At 49.1% G+C, this 17,687-nt stretch overlaps 1 protein-coding gene across 4 annotated transcripts in view; it reads left to right on the top strand.

The window, feature by feature from the left end:
• Positions 1-17,687, top strand: part of TANGO6 (transport and golgi organization 6 homolog) — a 208,899-nt gene that overhangs the window by 149,061 nt on the left and 42,151 nt on the right. For all 4 annotated transcript variants that reach the window (XR_011384053.1, XM_070062637.1, XM_070062636.1 and 1 more), the window contains one exon: positions 12,733-12,884. Coding sequence is in view for 3 of the 4 variants with exons in the window: in XM_070062637.1 (XP_069918738.1) it covers positions 12,733-12,884 (152 nt within the window). In the remaining variant the exon portion in view is untranslated. The remainder of the gene's footprint in view (positions 1-12,732; positions 12,885-17,687) is intronic.

Consider the following 17,687-nt stretch of genomic DNA (forward strand, 5'->3'; position numbering starts at 1 on the left):
ACTCCCCAAATGGCTGCAACAGCCAGAGTTGGGAGCCAGGAGCTTCTTCCAGGTCTCCCATGTGGGCGCAGGGGCCCAGTGACTTGGGCCATCTTCTACTGCTTTCCCAGGCCACAGCAGAGAGCTGGATCGGAAGTGGTGCAGCCAGGTCTCAAACTGGCCCCCATATGGGATGCTGGCACTGCAGGTGGCAGCTTTACCCGCTACGCCACAGTGCCATGCCCAGATTTACTTATTTGAGAGGCAGAGTGAGAGAGAGAGATCTTCTGTCCACTCCTTCATTCCCTAAATGGCCGTAACAGCCAAGGCTGGGCTGGTTATAAACAAGGAGCAAGAATTCTGTCCTGGTGTCCCAGATGGGCAGCAGGGGCGCAAGTCCTTGGGTCTTTACCTGCTGCCTTCCCAGGTGCCTTGGCTGGAAGCTGGGTTGGCCAGGACTCCAAGTGGCACTCCAGTATGGAATAACGGCCACAAGCGGCAGCTTAACCCTCTGTGCCACAACACTGGGCCCTACAACTCAAATTTTTCATTTGTTTATTTGAAAGGTAGAGTTAGAGACAGAGAGAGGGAGAGACTGAGAGAAAGGTCTTCTGTCTGCTGGTTCACTCCTCACATGGCCTCAATAGATTGGCTCAGCTCTGGCCTTTGCGGCTGTTTGGGGAATGAACCAGGGGATGGAAGACCTCTGTCTCTCTCTCTCCCTCTCTCTCTCCCTGTCTCTGTAACTCTATCTTTCAAATAAATCTTTAAAAACAAACAAACAAAAAAATCTATTTGGCTCTTCTGGATCCCTTGCATTCTTCTGAATTTCAGGATCAGCTTGTCAGTTTCTGCTAAAAAAAAAAAAAAAAAAACAGGAGGGGGAGACACAAGGGACATTTTGATGGAAAGTGAGTTGAATCTAGCTAGCTTTAGGGATGTTAGCCTCATATGAATGTTAAGTCTTCCATGGGATGTCTTGATATTTATTCAGGTTTCGACTTTGTTTTGTAGTTTTCAGAGTACAAATGTTGTACTTATTCTGTTAACTCCTAAGTATTTCTAAGTATTTTGTTCTTTTTTAATGCAAATGTAATGGAATTGCCTTAGAAAAGATTTATTTATTTGAATATCAGATTTTGGGAGATATGGGGAGTGGAGACAGAGATATTCCATCCACTAATTCACTCCCCCCAAGTGGCTACAACAGCCTGGGCTGGGCCAAGCCAAAGCCAGGAGCCAGGAGCTTCATCATGGTCTCCCATGTGGGTGGCAGGGGCCCAAGCACCTGGGCCATCCTCCTCCACTCTTCCCAGGCCATTAGCAGGAAGCTGGATTGGATGGAGCAGCCGGATGTGAACTGGTGCCAATATGGATTGCAGGCATCACAGGCAGCATCTTTACCTGCTATGCCATGACGCCAGCCCCAGGATTACTTTCTTGATTTCATTTTCGGAATATGCATCGCTGTTGTCAGTGTTACTGTTGGCACTCGGTGGCAGGAACTGGAGGGCCTGTTAGGATCCGGCGTTCGCCTGGAGTAGAGTGTGTTACTTTGACGCCGGAGATGGAAGTGAAGTAGGCAGCCAGCTCTCTGAGCTGGCAGGGCCGCACCCTACGGTGACGATGCCACTGAGAAGCCTTCCTCTGTGACTGTTACAGAAAAAGACTCTGTCTTGCCAAAGCAACCAGGAAGTTTTCAATCACACGCCGTGTAGCTCAGCGTTCTGTTTGCTGCTGTCAGTAAGGAGAGCGGCCCCAGTGCTAGTCATGCCACCATTCATCAGAAGAGAGCTTTGAGGTCTAAGATGGTCCTGGGGTTAGGGTGACTTTGCACCTGCAGAAGAGTGCTCAAAGGCACTGCAGCAGAAGTGAGCCAGCTGAGCGTTTCTCACTCCATGTAGCGGAACAAAGACGTCCATGCTTACAGAAGGTGACGATAAACTCTGACTCAGGATGGACCTCCAGGTAAGCCACCGCTTGCTCCAGAAAGCACTGTCAGCTCCCATCATTGCAGTCTTCAGCTTCCTGCCTTCTGTGGTTCGCCCCTGACCATGTCTACCCCTCAGGGTGCCCTTAGTTGCAGCCACACGGCAGAGCTGCCGATGTCCGCATGTGTTGTGTGCGTGAGCGCCCCCCTGACCCGCCAACATCCGGCCTCGCTGCCCCCACATCTCCATCTACCTGGACTGTCCTTCCTCTACTCTGGCCCTATGAAAATCCTTCCCATGCTTCAAGATTCGGCTTACATGCCCCCTCCTCCCTGAAGTCTTCCTCAGAAATAGATATCAGCTGCCCTGTTGCCTTCAAGCAGCTTGGTGCCTCTGGTTTCCCAGGACAGAATCCCTGTCTCCAAATCTCCCTGGCCCCATGGAGTCTCTTGCCCAGAGAAAGTACAACATAAGCGTTTTCACTGAATTGGCTACATGGAAGGATATTTCTCAGAGTTTGGAGATTAAATTCTGGTGTATTTCCAAGTGTCAAGGAATTCCCTTAAAGAACTTTTTTTTTTTTTTTTTTTTTTTTTTTTTGGACAGGCAAAGTTAGACAGTGAGAGAGAGAAAGATACAGAGAAAGGTCTCCCTTTTCCGTTGGTTCACTCCACAAATGGCCCCTATGGCCGGCGCGCTGTACCAGTCCGAAGCCAGGAGCCAAATGCTTCCTCCTGGTCTCCCATGCAGGTGCAGGGCCCAAGCACTTGGGCCATCCTCCACTGCCTTCCGGGGCCACAGCAGAGAGCTGGACTGGAAGAGGAGCAACCGGGACAGAATCCGGCGCCCCAACCAGGACTTGAACCTAGGGCCCAGGGTGCCGGCACCACAGGTGGAGGATTAGCCAAGTAAGCCACAGCGCTGGCCCCCTTAAAGAACTTTTTAAATGTTTTGTTTTCTTTTTTTTTCTGAAGATTTATTTTATTTTTTTCGGAAGTTAGAGTTACAGACAGAAGGAGAGACAGAGATCTTCCATCCGCTGGTTCACTCCCCAAATGGCTGCAAGAACCTGGGCTGGGCCAGGGCAAAGCCAGGAGCCAGGAACCTCTTCCCAGTCTCCCATCTGCGTGGCAGGGACCCAAGCGCTTCCACTGTTTTCCCAGACCAGTAGCAGAGAGCTGGATCAGAAATGGAGCAATCAGGACAAGAACCAGCGCCCATATGGGATGCAGAGATTGTAGGCGGCAGCTTTAGCTGCTACACCACAACACCAGCCCCTTCTGTTTCCATTTTAATAATAATTCTGAATCACCTGGATCCACGTTATAATCAAGGTGCACTGCACAACTTCAGTGCCCATGTGTGGGTTTGAGAAACTCTGCCCTAATCCTTTCCTCAGGACGTCTGTGAACTTCTCATTACTAGAAGGACATCAGTCCATCTTTAGGAAATAGGCTGGCTTTCACCCACCAGCCCTTAACCAGCTGGGTAGGATGTCCCTTGGTTGCTTGTTCTTGGTAGTCGGAAGAGTCATGAGGAATGGTTTTATCTGTGGTCACGTCTGTGTCTCAAAGAGGGGGAGTGCAGAGAAGGAAGAAGGCCCTCAGCCACTAATAGTAGAATTTTAATTTATTTACTTATTTTCATTTTATTTGAAAGGCAGAGAGGCAGAGAGACAGAAAGCTTCCATCTGGTGGTTCACTCCACAAATGCCTGCAATAGCCAGGTCTAAGCCTGGCCTGAGCCAGGAGCCTGGAACTCAATCTGGGTCTCCTATACAGTGGCATGAACCCAAGTACTTAAAAAAAAAATTACTTATTTGAAAGGCAGAGTTGCTGGGAGAGAAAGAGGGAGAGAGAGAGGTCTTCTGTTCGCTGGTTCACTCCCCAAATGGCTGCAACGGTCAGAGTTAGGCTGATCTGAATTCAGGAGCCAAGAGCTGCTTGTGGGTCTCTCATACTGTTGCAGGGGCCCAAGTACTTGGGCCATTTTCCACTGCTTTCCCAGGCCATCAGAAGGGAGCTGAATCAGAAGTGGAACAGCTGGGACTTGAACCAGCGGTCATATGTGATGCCAGTGCTCCAGGTGGCTGCTTTACCTGCCATACCACAGCGCCAGTCCTGGGACCTAAGCACTTGAGCCATCACCTGCCGTCAGGGTGGGCATTAGCAGGAAGCTGGACTGGAAGTATAGGAGGCAATCTGATATGGGATGTGGAATCCTAATTGGCACCTTAACAGCTACACCAACCCCAGTCTCTAGTGATGGAGTTAAAAAGGGTGGTCAGGACAGGTGTCTAGTGCAGCAGGTAGGATGCCTGCGTCCCATATTGGAGGTTGGAGTCCTGGCTTGTGTTCCAGTCCAGCTTCCTGCTAATGAGCCCCCTGGGAGGCAACATATGACAGCTTAAGTACTTGGGTCCCTCTACCCAAATGGGAGACTTGGGAAGAGTTCCTGGCTCCTGGCTTCAGACTGGCCCATCCCCTGCTGTTGTAGGCATTTGTGGAGTGAACTAGTAGATTAAAGATCTCTCTTTCTCTCTCTCTCTCTCTGCCTTTCAAATAAAAATGGAAATAATTTTTTTAAAGGGTGATAAAAGAACTTGGCCAAGAATGGAATTTTCTCACTGAATTTTTCTCAGTTTCACTTGATGGCTCATTTCAGTAAACTAAGAGAGTGTTGAGCCATTGAAAGCACCAAGTCCACTGACTCCTGAAGAATATCATGTTGATTGAGATTTGATGGTGCCCTGTGCCACCAGGTGTCTCTGTTGCAAGTCATCCTAGACCCTCCGTGGAGGAAGAGGGGAGCTGTTGAGTGGGAGTCACTTCATCAATCTAGGCTTCAAAGTACTGATGAAAGACTCGATGAAAAATCTTCCAGATCCTAATTGGTCTAAAAGAAGCTTTTCGGAGGCCAGCACTGTGGCGCAGCGGGTTAAGCTGCCATCTGCAGTGCTGGCATCCCATGTAGGTGCCACAGTTCCCATCCAGCTCCCTGCTAATGTGCCTGCGAAACAGCAGAAGATGGCCCAAGTGCTTGGGTCCCTACCACCCATGTAGGAGACCTGGAAGAAGCTCCTAACTTCTTGCTTTGGCCTAGCCCAGCTCTGCCTGTTGCGGCCATTTAGAGAGTGAACCAGTAGATGAAAGATCTCTCTCTCTCTCTCTTTCTCTCTCTCTGCTTGTCTCTCCTCTTTCTCTGTAACTCTGCATTTCAAATAAGTAAAATAAATCTTTTTTAAAAATCAATCGGAAACAACAACAAAAGCTTTTCACAGTGCCATCACTGATCTGAGCAAGTCACACAGCCAGATGAAAATTCTTTCCAGCCTCTCTCTTCTCACTGTGTACTTCATTCTTCACCTTTCAAAGCAACTCATTCTTTTTTTTTTTTTTTTAAGATTTATTTATTTATTTATTTGAAAAGCAGAGCTACAGAGAGAGAGAGGTCTTCCATCTGCTGGTTCACTCCCCAGATGGCTGCAATGGCTGGAGCTGAGCCCATCCGGAGCCAGGAGCTTCTTCTGGGTCTCCCATGCAAGTGCAGGGGCCCAAAGACTTGGGCCATCTTCCTCTGCTTTCCCAAGCACATTAGCAGGGAGCTGGATCAGAGGAGGAGCAGCTGGGACTCGAACCAGTGCCCATATGAGAAGCCAGCATTGCAGGTGGCAGCTTCACCAGCTGTGCCACAACACCAGCCCCACCACAGTGAAATATTAGGATCGAGTGTCTTCTTAGACCAACCAGTCTATTTCTTGTCTAAGCTAAATGCTCACAATAATTTTACATCTTTTTCAAAGCAACTCGTTTTTATCAAGTTTCTTCAGGCAAATAGGTCCTTCCCTGGCTCCTTTGAACACAGCTGTTTGCTTCTCAGTAAGGTTGATTATTGCTGACTTCCTAAGAACATGGAGGTGCAATAGCCAGGTGCTGTCACTGAGGTAACACAAAGTCCAAGCCATTAGGGCTGAACTGAGATTGCTTCTCAGTAAGGTTGATTATTGCTGACTTCCTAAGAACATGGAGGTGCAATGGCCAGGTGGTGTCATTGAGGTAACACAAAGTCCAAGCCTTTAGCGCTGAACTGAGATAAACCCCACTGAGTTGACACTGCCTGAATAAGCTTCTGAAAATGGCCTTGGATTTGCCATGTGCATCTCCCTGAGGCTGTTTGGAAATGTCCGAGAAGGTGGAGACCTTTGTGAACTCAGCGTCCTGGGTATCTCAGTCTAAATATTGTCATCCATAGCGAGTGCTTTCTGAAAATGAGGGTAGGGGATTTGGAAGTCAGCCTGTTTTTTTAAAGCCATTATAATATGGCTACTTTAAGGAAAAGACTTAATGGTGTAGTAATGAATGTTTGCCATCTCAGACAAAAGGTGAGTTAGAATCTCAAAATAAGTTTCAACTAAAGCAATAAGAACATCTCATCTGGATAAAGACATGTAAAAAAAAATACTCTCTTAGATGAGGCAATTATATTTTAATTGCTTAATCAGAAACTAGGGAATAGCAGTGGGTTTCCCAGAGCCCAGGTTTTAATTCATAATTAAGTTGGTTAGCCAATAGTTGCTAAATAAACTGGGCATACAGCCCCTTCGTGCAATCTACTGCTGTAAAGAGTTACTCACCTTTTGTTTTTAATAGGATTGCAGATATGTAAAGATGACTTGGCTCTTCGGGAAACTCATATGTATTATGCTGATAGTATTTTAAGAGTCATGCCATAATAGGGCTGTTTTCCCAATTAAAATTGTAGTTAGAGGGAAGAAAAGTACTGGGTTTGAGTTTATCTTTTGTTATAAAAATGTTATAAAATTGACTTTTTAAAAAATTTCTTTTATTTGAGAGATAGAATTATAGTCAGAGAGAGGGAGAGAGAGAGAGAAAGGTCTTTCATCCGCTGGTTCATTCCCAAAATGGCTACAATGGCCAGAGCTGAGCCTATCTGAAGCCAGGAGCTTCTTCCAGGTCTCCCATGTGGATGCAGGGGCCCAAGCTCTTGAGCCATCTTGTGCTGCTTTCCCAGGCCACAGCAGAGAGCTGGATGGGAAGCAGAGCAGCTGGGACTTGAATGGCCCACGTGGGATTCCGGCACCACAGGCTCTCTGCTGTGGCCCGGGAAGGCAGTGGAGGATGGCCCAAGTCCTTGGGCCCTGCACCCCATGGGAGACCAAGAGAAGCACCTGGCTCCTGCCTTTGGGTCAACACGGTGCGCCGGCCGCAGCACACCGGCAGTGGCGGCCATTGGAGAGTGAACCAACGGCAAAGGAAGACCTTTCTCTCTGTCTCTCTCTCTCTCATTGTCCACTCTGCCTGTCAAAAAAAAAAAAAAAAAAAAAAAAAACAACTGTGTTGCCCACTCTGTTCAACGCTGTCTCCCCAGGTCCTTCTGGTCCTCTCCTAAGAGCTTTTCCCTGAGCCCCCTCCCTGGCTCAACAACCTCCCCTGCGGCCCTCGCTTTTCTGCATAGCCTCGCCGGCTGCTGGAAATGTTCCGTGTTGTTTGTCTCCCCTCCCCCTACTGAGGAGGCTTCGTGAACTTGGGAGCTTTGCTGTCGGGTTTGTGCTCCGTTACCTCCAGAAGGAAGAACATAATAGGGAGACTGGGCACTCGGTTAAAATTCCCCGAAGGAGTGAATGAGAAGCCCTCGGTGTTCTTCCGCAAGGGATCCCCTCCTAATGAATCTATGTTCCTTCTTGCATTGGGTCCCAACAGCCTTGTTTTGTCTCCCTTTTTTGCCGTAGCCACCAGGAATTGTTCAGCTAAATTTTGGGTTCATTTGCAATAACCTTAGCTTGGCATGTCTGCATTCCTCTCACTTACTGTGAGCTTTTAGAATATTTAATGATACATGGCTCCAACAGTTTTCATCTATTTATTCCTGAATGGAAGTAAATGAGGGGTGAATAATAATCATTGACTGAAAGGTGACGGGGAGAAGTGAAAAAGGCGCACCATGCGTCTGAGTGTGGGTGAATGAGCTGTTGTGAGCAGGACAGGAACCGGATCACATGGAGGGCAGACTCCCTGCCCTCCCATTCCGTTGCTCCTGCTTGGTCAGTGTCTGTCTGCTGTCCCATCAGGCTTTGGATGCCGTGAGGTCGAGGACATAACTTTCTTGTGATTGGTGCCCCGGTGCCCAGCACTGTGCCTAGCACAAAGTATGTGCTTAGTAAATATCAGCTTCGTTATGAGTGGGTTTGGTATCGCTTTCCTTTACCATTCATTATGAATGGGTTTGGTGTGCCTTTCCCCGCATTGGCAAACATTAGCTTGTTTCTCATGCACGCTTAACCTTTTCAACCTGCACCTCCCCTCCTTAGGGACTTCCAGACTTCGTTCGTGTTCCCAGCAAGGAGCCTTCTTCCTTGAAGTACAGCGGGCTCCCACCCCAGGGCACCTGAACATGTGCCTTTTCTTCCTTTCCTGGCCCCTAAATCTGATTCCCCTGATGACTAAAGCCAAGGTGACTCATCAGCTCACTTTCTGACAGCTGGAAGGGGCCAGACACATCAGCTTGTCCATCTGACTCATCTCCATTTGGTCCAGAGAGGTAAAGTGAATCGCCCAAGGCCACAGAGCAGGGCCAAAAGTAGGGCACAGACCTCCTCACTCTGAAGTCAGTGCCACGCTGCAGAATGAGCAGGTCCCTCCCCACAGTGCTACAGCAGAAGGGAAAAGTGTGTTCTCCTCTGAGTTGGAGATATCTTAAAAGCAACATACCATGAGAGTTACACATCACACAGCTTAAGTTGGCTCTGTCTACTCATCAAATTATTTAACCCCTCTGTCATCATCTATATCCTTTATTTTTGTATGCATTTCTATATTTAATGTAGGTAGTTAAATCTGTAAGATTGGTTTGTTAAAAGGAGAGAAGTTTCCTGTGTGTGTTTTTACATACATAAGTGGAATATAATGGTTCTGTTAGTATCATTCACTTAGTGGTGTCTTGAGGAAACTTTGCATGGCAGTGCATAGAATTATATTATTTTTTTTAAATTACTTAGTGTTTTTAGTTTTTAACAGATTCAATATAGTTCATGGATCCAGTTCTAAGAATACAATGATATTCCCTTCCTCCCTCCCTGTCATTTTTTAGTCGCTGCATAGCACTCTATAATATGCGTATCCCCTGGCTAATTAATCACTCCTGTATTAATTGGTACTCATTTATTTCTTCTCGTTTTTACTATTACCGTTCTGCAGTAGAATCTTTATGCAGATGCCCTTGTGCATATAGGTCATTGCCGCCAGGATACTCAGAGATGCAGAGACTGGGTCAGAGAGAACGCACAGTGGAAGCCCCCTTTCCTCTTCTGGAAATAGGCCGTGGCTGTCACCACCGATCCAGCGTGGCCTCGTGTGCTGGGCTCACATGGCCGCAGGCGTATATTTGGAACTGAGGGCATTTGGGGGAAATGACTCTTCCATCTTTTTCTTTCACTGTATGGAAAGTACATTGTGTTCCTGACCTTGAGGGAGAAAGAAACAAAGCTAATTTCCTGAGGTTGGCATTTAGCCTAGCGGTTGAGAGACCTGTTCAGGTGCCCATGTCCTACATTGGAGCCCCTGGGTTCAAGTCCTGGTTCCAACTCCTGATTCCAACTTTCTGTTAATGCATACCCTGGGGGGCAGCAGTGATGGCTTAAATAAGTGGGGTTCCTGCCACCCATGAGGGAGACCTGGATTGAGTTCCCAGCTCTCAGCTTCAAACTGTTGTGAGCATTTGGAGTGTGAACCAGTGGATGAGAGCTCTCTTTCTGTCTCTGTTTCTTCTTCCAAATGATTGTTTAATTGATTGGCTGATTGACAGCAAGCCTCCTCTTCTTTGCCAGGGAGTGAGATGAGTGCACTCGTGCTGTGTGGGCAACCCCTGTTTGCCTCTGTGACAGAACTTGGTATTACAGTTGTCATATACAGCCCCCTAAGCTTTGAGCCTCTTAAAGGGTAAAGGTGATGTTTTATCAATAGTTCTGTCCGCACATCAGCATGATGGTTAGCAGGTAACCACGCTGGATGGAATAAACTCCTGAATTCGATCCAGCGGCTACATGGTCGAATGCTTGACATGGGCACAGACTACTGAGAACTGCTAGGCCCAGAGAGGCAGCAGCCCAGGTTCTCCCTGGAGGAATGGTCGGCTCCTGGGGCAACAGGCAGCAAGCTCTGAGCGTCTGGGAATCCAAGCACTTGGGACAGATGTGATTTCGGCCAAAGTGACTTAAGTAGGAAGCACTAGGGGACTTCCAAGGGAGGCCTGGAGCAACGGGGAAGTGGCATTTGAGCTGTGCCTGGGAGGACAGGTCGCTGACTGCTCATAGAGCAGCAGTCCCGTGGCTGAGAACAGGTGACTCGAGACAGATGTTTCCGAAACGATTTTGTCACCATAGAGATAACCCTGAAGGTGGAGCGTTCTGTCTCCAGCTTTCTTCTCCAATCAGGCTGTCACCCCCAGCGGTCCCTCAAAGCCCTTCTTATTAGAGGTGGGCATTTGGCCTGGTGGTTAAGGTGCCAGCTAGGACACCCGTGCCCCACACTGGACTGCTTGGGTTCGATTCCCAGCTGTAGGTAGCTTCCTGCTAACAGACCCTGTCAGACAGCAATACAGCTCAAACACTGGGCTCCTGCACCCCAGTGTGGGAAACCTGGATGTGTCCTCAGCTCCCAGACTCCGTCCCGCACCGTCCCGGCCATTGTGGTCACTTGAGAGTAGACGGGAGCTCTTTCTCTCTCTTTCTGCCTAACAGATAAATAAAAATCTTTTTAAAATGTTCCTATCAAGGTCAGTAGTGACTTCATGCTTACTCGGTCTGATGGTCAACTTTTAGTGTTCTTTCTACCTGATCCATTAGCATCGGCTGCAGACCATTCCTTCCTCCCTCAGTTTCTAGAACGTCTCACTCATCTTCCTCGTCCTGACCGGTCATGCCTCTTCAGTGCCCTTTGCTGGTTTCTCCCCTGCGAGACTGTTTAGTTTGCTGTTGAAGGACCCAGGCTCTGCCCGTGGTGCCCTTCTGTCCTCTGCCTGCCCTCACTCCCTCGGTTGTCATATGTCGTGTCACATCTCACAGCTCTAGATACAGGCTACAGCCCCCTGCTTACAGAATGCGTGTCCCCGGCCTCATCCTCTTCAGTCCCTCCTCCAGCGTCTCAGCCTGAGTCCCGAGCCTACCTTCTGCTCGGAACCAGCTTCACTTAGAGACTTCCTCTTTTCAGGTGACCGGGACTTCACCGGTGCCACCCCCCAGACACCGACGTCAGCACCTTAGAAGCCACTCTTGAAGTCCTCAGGAAGCTGTGTTGGCTTTGAAAATACTCGCAAAGTCTTTTCTGTCCCCACCCTGCTCGAGTCGCCAGCCTCTCCAGCAGCTCCCTGCGCGGCTTCCTAACTTAGAGCCTTGCCGCACCCAGACACCGGTGCCACGGGGCGCCGTGTGTTCTCACACTCCCGCCGAGGGGGTCGTCTTGTATTCCTTTGCCCCTGATCCCCCAAAGCCCTCCCGTTTTACTTGGACTAAAAGCCCACGTCCTCACAGTGGCCGACAAGGCCCTTCAAGATGCGCACTCCGGCCCCTGCCTGCCATCACCTCCCCAGCGTCCCTCACCGAGGCCAGGCGGCCCTGGGCAGGGCTTCCGTACTGCCCGTCCTCCTGTAGCCTCTCCCCAAGGAGTCCAGGGCTGGCGCCTTCACCTTCCCATCTCTGCTTAAATGTCACCGTCCCCATTGTTCTCTACTTCCCTTACCTGCCCTCCTTTTGTTTAAATTTTTTTTCTTTTCTGGAAGCACTTATGACCCAACATACTGTGTCTTCTGCACTGGCGTGCAGGCTGCATGAGGGCAGGAGTCACGCGTGGCCTCTGCTGTCATATCCCACCTGTCTGGAAGAGCGCCCCACACCCACTAGGCCTCTCAGTAAATGTTTGTCAAATCAGTAAGGAATCTTAGTTGTCTCTTGGACAGGGACCCAAAATGCCTGACTGTTTTTCTCTCACTTTGCTTCTCTGAGCAGGCAGTGTGATAGGAAGGAATGGGCCTGACCCGGGTCTACGCTCAGGGCCACGCTCGCGGTTTGTGTGACCGTGGGCTAATGGCAGTTGTGTTGGGTTTGCAGAAGCTTCCTGCAGTGCTACATTTTCTTGCACATAGATGTGTGTTTTCTGAAGTTCCCCGTACTCTGAAGACGACTGCCGCCGACGCGAAGGAGGTGTCTCCCTCACCTGTAATCTCTCTCTGCAGATTTTAGATCAGAGTAGAGATTCTGTGTGCTTTTGCTTTTTTTAAAAAAAAGATTTATTTATTTATTTGAAAGTTAGAGTGACACACAGAGAGAAGGAAAGGCAGAGAGAGAGAGAGAGGTAGAGAGAGGTCTTCCATCATTTGGTTCACTCCCCAATTGGCCGCAATGGCTGGAGCTATGCCAGGAGCCAGGAGTTTCCTCCAGGTCTCCCATGCTGGTGCAGGGCCAAAGGACTTGGGCCATCTTCTACTGCTTTGCCAGGCCAAAGCAGAGAGCTGGATTGGAAGTGGAGCAGCCGGGACTCGAACTGGCACACCCGTATGGGATGGCACTGCAGGCGGCAGCTTTACCCACTATACCACAGCACCAACCCCTCTGTGTACTTTTTCACAAAACCACACACCTTAAATGTGTTCCCCGACTTAAAACAGCCAGAGCGTGACTCTTAAACAGCTGGGCAAGTACTTTGCAAAGTACAAAGACCCCATGCAGTGGATCTTGCTGACATCATTGCTCCTTCTTTAACAAGTTGACATTTTGTTCCAAAAAGTTTTGATCTCTTCCCATTTTCTACAGGGGACATGGTTGCTAAGTACCGAGAACCTTTGATCCACACCTTCCTGAGGGGGGCGAGAGACCCGGACAGCGCTCACAGGGCCAGCAGCCTCTCCAACCTGGGAGAACTGTGCCAGCGGCTGGACTTCCTGCTGGGCCCCGTGGTCCATGAGGTACTGTATGTCGACTTCTTGCTCTAAGGCTTTCTTCGCTTGGACCTACATGGTACATTGGGATTGGGATCAGGAGACCTCTGTTCTTCCTCCCTGGGAGACACAGCAAGGAAGGCTTTCTTTGACTTGTGTGTGCTCTGGAAGTTTTACTATGGGTGGAGCATCCCTAATCTGAAAATCCAAAATCCAAAACTTTGTGTGTGCCAACATGATACCACACATAGAAAATTTCACACCATGAAGCTCTGTTTCATGTGCAGAATTACTAAAAATGGTACATGGTGTTGGGGTTTAATCTGGCAGGTATGGCACCTGCATCCCATGCCATATAGTACCTGGGTTTGGATACGACTATAGCTTCTGACTCCAGCTTCCTACCAAGGCAGGCCCTGGGAGGAAGCAGTGGGCTCACGTGACTGGGTTCCTGCTGCCCACATGGGAGACGTGGATTGTGTTGCCAGCTCCCGTTTTGGCCTTGGACAAGTCCTGGCTGTTAGGGGCACTTGGGGAGTAAACCAGCAGTTGGGAGCACTCTTTATTTCTCTCTCCGTAGTTCTGTTTGCATCGCTAGACTATTCCCTTTCTGTCTCATAAGGAGACTGTAGCCTGCTGGCAGCATGTGATTTGCTATCAGAAGCACTGGAGAGGGGTCCAGCACTGTGATGTAGTAGGTAAAGCCACCGCCTGTAGTGTTGGCATCCTATATGGGCACCAGTTCAAGTCTCAGCTGCTCCACTTCCAGCTCTCTGCTGTGACCTGGGAAGGCACTGGAGGATGGCTGTGTGCTTGGGCTCCTGTATCCACTTGAGAGACCTTGAAGAGGCTCCAGGCTCTTGGCTTCGGATCTGCCCAGCTCCAGGCATTGTGGCCATTTGGGGAGTGCACCAGAGGATAAAAGACTTTTCTCTCTCTGTCTCTCTGCTTCTGCCTCTATTACTCTGCCTTTCAAATCTTTTTTTAAAAAGATTTATTTATGTTATTTGAAAGGCAGAGTTATGCAGAGAGAGGAGAGGCAGCAAGAGAGAGAAATCTTCCATCCGCTGGTTCAATCCCCAATTGGCCGCAGTAATCGGAGCTGCGCCGATCCGAAGCCAGGAGCCAGGAGCTTCCCCTAGTTCTCCCACATGGGTGCAGGGGTCCAAGGACTTGGGCCATCTTCTACTGCTTTCCCAGACCATAGCAGAGAGCTGGACAGGAAGTGGAGCAGCTGGATCTCGAACCAGCACCCATATGGGATGCTAGCGCTTTAGGCCAGGGCGTTAACCCACTGCACCACAGTGCAGGCCCCATCAAATCAATAAGTCTTTTTCTTTCTTTCTTTCTTTCTTTCTTTCTTTTTTTTTTTTAAAGAGGACTGGAGAAATGTCTTGGTTTGGTTGCTCAGGAAGATTGAGCTAAAGCAGATTTGTTAACAGTCAAGAAGTAGCATCTTTCTGGAGCTCACCCCCCTCCCCAATCCTGACCCATTTACAGATGGGAATAAATGCAGTCCCCACCCCACCTACTTGCCTGTGTTCGCTTGGGAAAATGATGACTTAGACTCTAAACTCAGTTTCTTGATCTAGGAAATGGGCTTAAAATACCTATAATGCAGGATTGTTGCAAGGATATAGAGATAATGTGTATTCTTCAAATGATTTTTTTTTTATTTTAATTTGAGCTACAGATAGAGAAACAGAGTCTGAGACAGAGAGAGCTGAACCAGAGAGAGAAAGCTCCCACTCACTTGTTCACTCCCCAAATGCCTGCAACAGTCCAAAAGCCAGGAGCTGGGAGCTTAGTCCAGATCTCCCATGTGGGAGGCAAGAACCTAATTACTTGACCCGTCACCATCGTATTCCACCATCAGCACTGACAGGAAGCTAGAGTCAGAAGCTGGAGCCTGGATTTGAACCCAGATACTCCAGTGTGGATTGCAAGTGTCTTAATTGCCAGGCCAAGCACCTACTCCTTGATATAATGATTTATTCAACAATATTTATCAGGAACCTACTGTATGAGAAGAGATATTCTAGACACCTAAGTCATAGCACTCTTCAAAATAGACAGTGATTCCCTTCTTCACAGAGTGAATGTTCTAGTGAAAGGAGACAATAAAGTGTGTAATCCATCAGTAAAGTGTCTGGTAGATTAGACAGTGATAGTTTCTTTGGGTAAAAAAAAAAAGAGTAGAGGGGGGTGATCAGGACTGTAGTGGTAGGTGTTAGGGAAGTGACTATTAAATAGGTTTTCCAGGTCAGCCTCATTGGAAAGGTGACATTTGAGTGACGATATTTTGTTCCTCTATATAAAGACTTGTTTAAGGAGCCTCTTGGTCATTTGGAGGGAGCTGATGATGACAGTGGTGAGGATGAGCAGCTGGTGGCCTTCAGACACCCCCAACCCCTGCAGTGTGTCAGGCCCTTTCTGAAGGCTGGGGATACTAACCTCCATGAGCTCCCGCCCTTCCTTCTGGGCAGGATCAGCTCATGGGATGGGTGCTGTGGGAGCACGCTGGAGAAGTGTGGGTGTTCACAAAGGTACCCTGGAGAAGAGACCCCTGGGGCAGGACACGTAGAAGCTGGCGAAGGCAGAGGTGCGCAGTGCAGGAGAGCGGGCGGCTTGTGCAGACGCACGGCAGCGTGGAAGTGATGTGTTCGAAGGACTCTGAATGCAGGCTGGAGTGACGGGGTGGGCGGTGGGGTTTGGGTGATGGCGGGCAGGGCCACAGCGCGAAGGCCTCGTTGCTTTATGCCTGCCTGGCTCACAACAAGGATTGTGCATTGCATGTTTAGCCTGCAGAAAGGTAGTACAACCGGTGGCAGGCTGTTTTTCGACACAAAGGAAGCTCTGTTTGTGACCTTGAGACCGTCTTTATCTATTTCAACCTTAAATGGAGGGGAGGAGCCATTGGCAGATCCCAGACCTGAGCTGTTTGAGCAGCGCCAGTCCCAGAGTGGTCCTGGTTGCTAATAAATGGTGAGCACACCGGGGCAGGACCAGTTTTCGCCCATCTTTGCGTCCCTGCTAGTACCTGTGCCAGCACTGGGCTTGGAGTGGGTGCTGGGTGCTGGGTGCTGGGTGTTGCCTGCTGACTGCTGAATGAAGATGGGGAGACTCTAGTCCCCCTGTGTACGGATGTCGTCGTCTGCGGTGCTGCAGCACAGCAGTGTAACCATGCCGGCAGCAGTTCATAGTATACTCAAACACAGCCAGCAGAGAGGATTTTGAATGTTCCCAACACAAAGAAACGATGAAGGTTTGAGGGGATGGATTTGCCAATTACCTTCATCTGATTTACTCATTGCACTCATTGTATACAAAGAACCTCCTTAAATATTACACTGTACCCCATGAATATGTATAATTACTCTATCAATTAAAAATACTTTTAGAGGTTTGTTTATATGTATATTTGAAAGGCAGAGTGATGGAGGGAGAGGGAGAGAATATCTTCCATTTACTGGTCACTTCCCAAAAGGCTGTAACAGCCCAGGCTGGGCCAGGCCCGTCAGGAACCGGAAACTCCATCCAGATCTCCCAAGTCGGTGGCTGGAACCTGGTCACTTGGGCCATTATCTGCCGCCTCCCAGAATGCATTGTGAGAAAGCTGGATAAGGTGTGCAGAGGTGGGACTGTATCCCCGGCACTCCGGTAAGGGATGTGGGCATCCCAAGTGGCAGCTTAACCTGTTGCGCCATTAGTGGCCACCCTTAAAAAAAAAGTTTAAAAAAATGTTTTAATCAGTCATCATAGCAAGCATAATACTCTTCTGAGTGCCTTACATATGTCAGCTGACCCCGTCCTCACAGAGGAAACCGAGGCACAGGGAAATTGAATCAGTCACTGAGGTCACTCAGAAAGGAGGTCTCAGGGCCAGGACTAGAATGCAGGCAGCTGGCTCCAGAGTGCATGCCCTTCACTCCTCCAAGCTGTCTCTCAGGAAGCATCTTCAGTTCACTTAGAAGACTGTGGCCATGCCCGTGGCCAAAGAGAAAACGGACATAGGAACAAAGCCACAGACAGGGCAGATCACGTAGCTCGCTCGCACTCTCTCTCTCTCTCTTTTTTTTTTTTTTTTTTTAAGATTTACTTTATTTATTTGAGAGGAAGAGTTACAGAGAAAAGGTAGAGACAGAGAGAGAGAGATCTTTCATCCTCTGGTTCACTCCCCCAAATGGTTGTAATGGCCTGGACTGGGCCAGGCCGAAGCCAGGAGACAGAGGAGTTTCTTCCAGGTCTCCCACATGGGTGCAGGGGCCCAAGCTAGCACCTGGGCCATCCTGTGCTGCTCTCCCAGATGCATTAGCAGGGAGCTGGATCAGAAGTGAAGCAGCCAGGACTTGAACCAGTGCCCATATGGAATGCCGGCACTGCAGACAGCAGCTTAATGTGCTACGTCACAATGCCAGCCCCCGTAGCTCTATCTTAAAGGAGATTGCTTTGGGCAGTGAAACCTCGGAAGGCAGACTATCCCCTCTGATTTGGGAAACCAGGTGTATCCATCCCATATGATTTGTCTTCTTTTTAGATGTTCCTTCTTAGGGAGCCCCCCATGCTTGCCTTGTCCTCAGCGCCAAGCCAGCTACCCTGGGTGGACCGCAAGTTCGAACAGGCCTGGACACCTGCCAGCCTTGGTATTTCAGCCTTTGAGCCTCCCTTCATCACATGGGAAGAGCCAGACATTTGGCTGGCTCTTACGTAGTTGTCCGTGTGTTTGTTTACCCATTCAACAAGTGTTTATTGAGCACTCACTCTGTGCCTGTGGGGACCACAGCCAAGCCACGTGCTTCTCGCTGGAGAGCCAGCTGTGCCCACAGTCAA

This window comes from Oryctolagus cuniculus, chromosome 18 (genome assembly GCF_964237555.1).
Source record: "Oryctolagus cuniculus chromosome 18, mOryCun1.1, whole genome shotgun sequence".
Lineage (NCBI taxonomy): Eukaryota > Metazoa > Chordata > Mammalia > Lagomorpha > Leporidae > Oryctolagus > Oryctolagus cuniculus.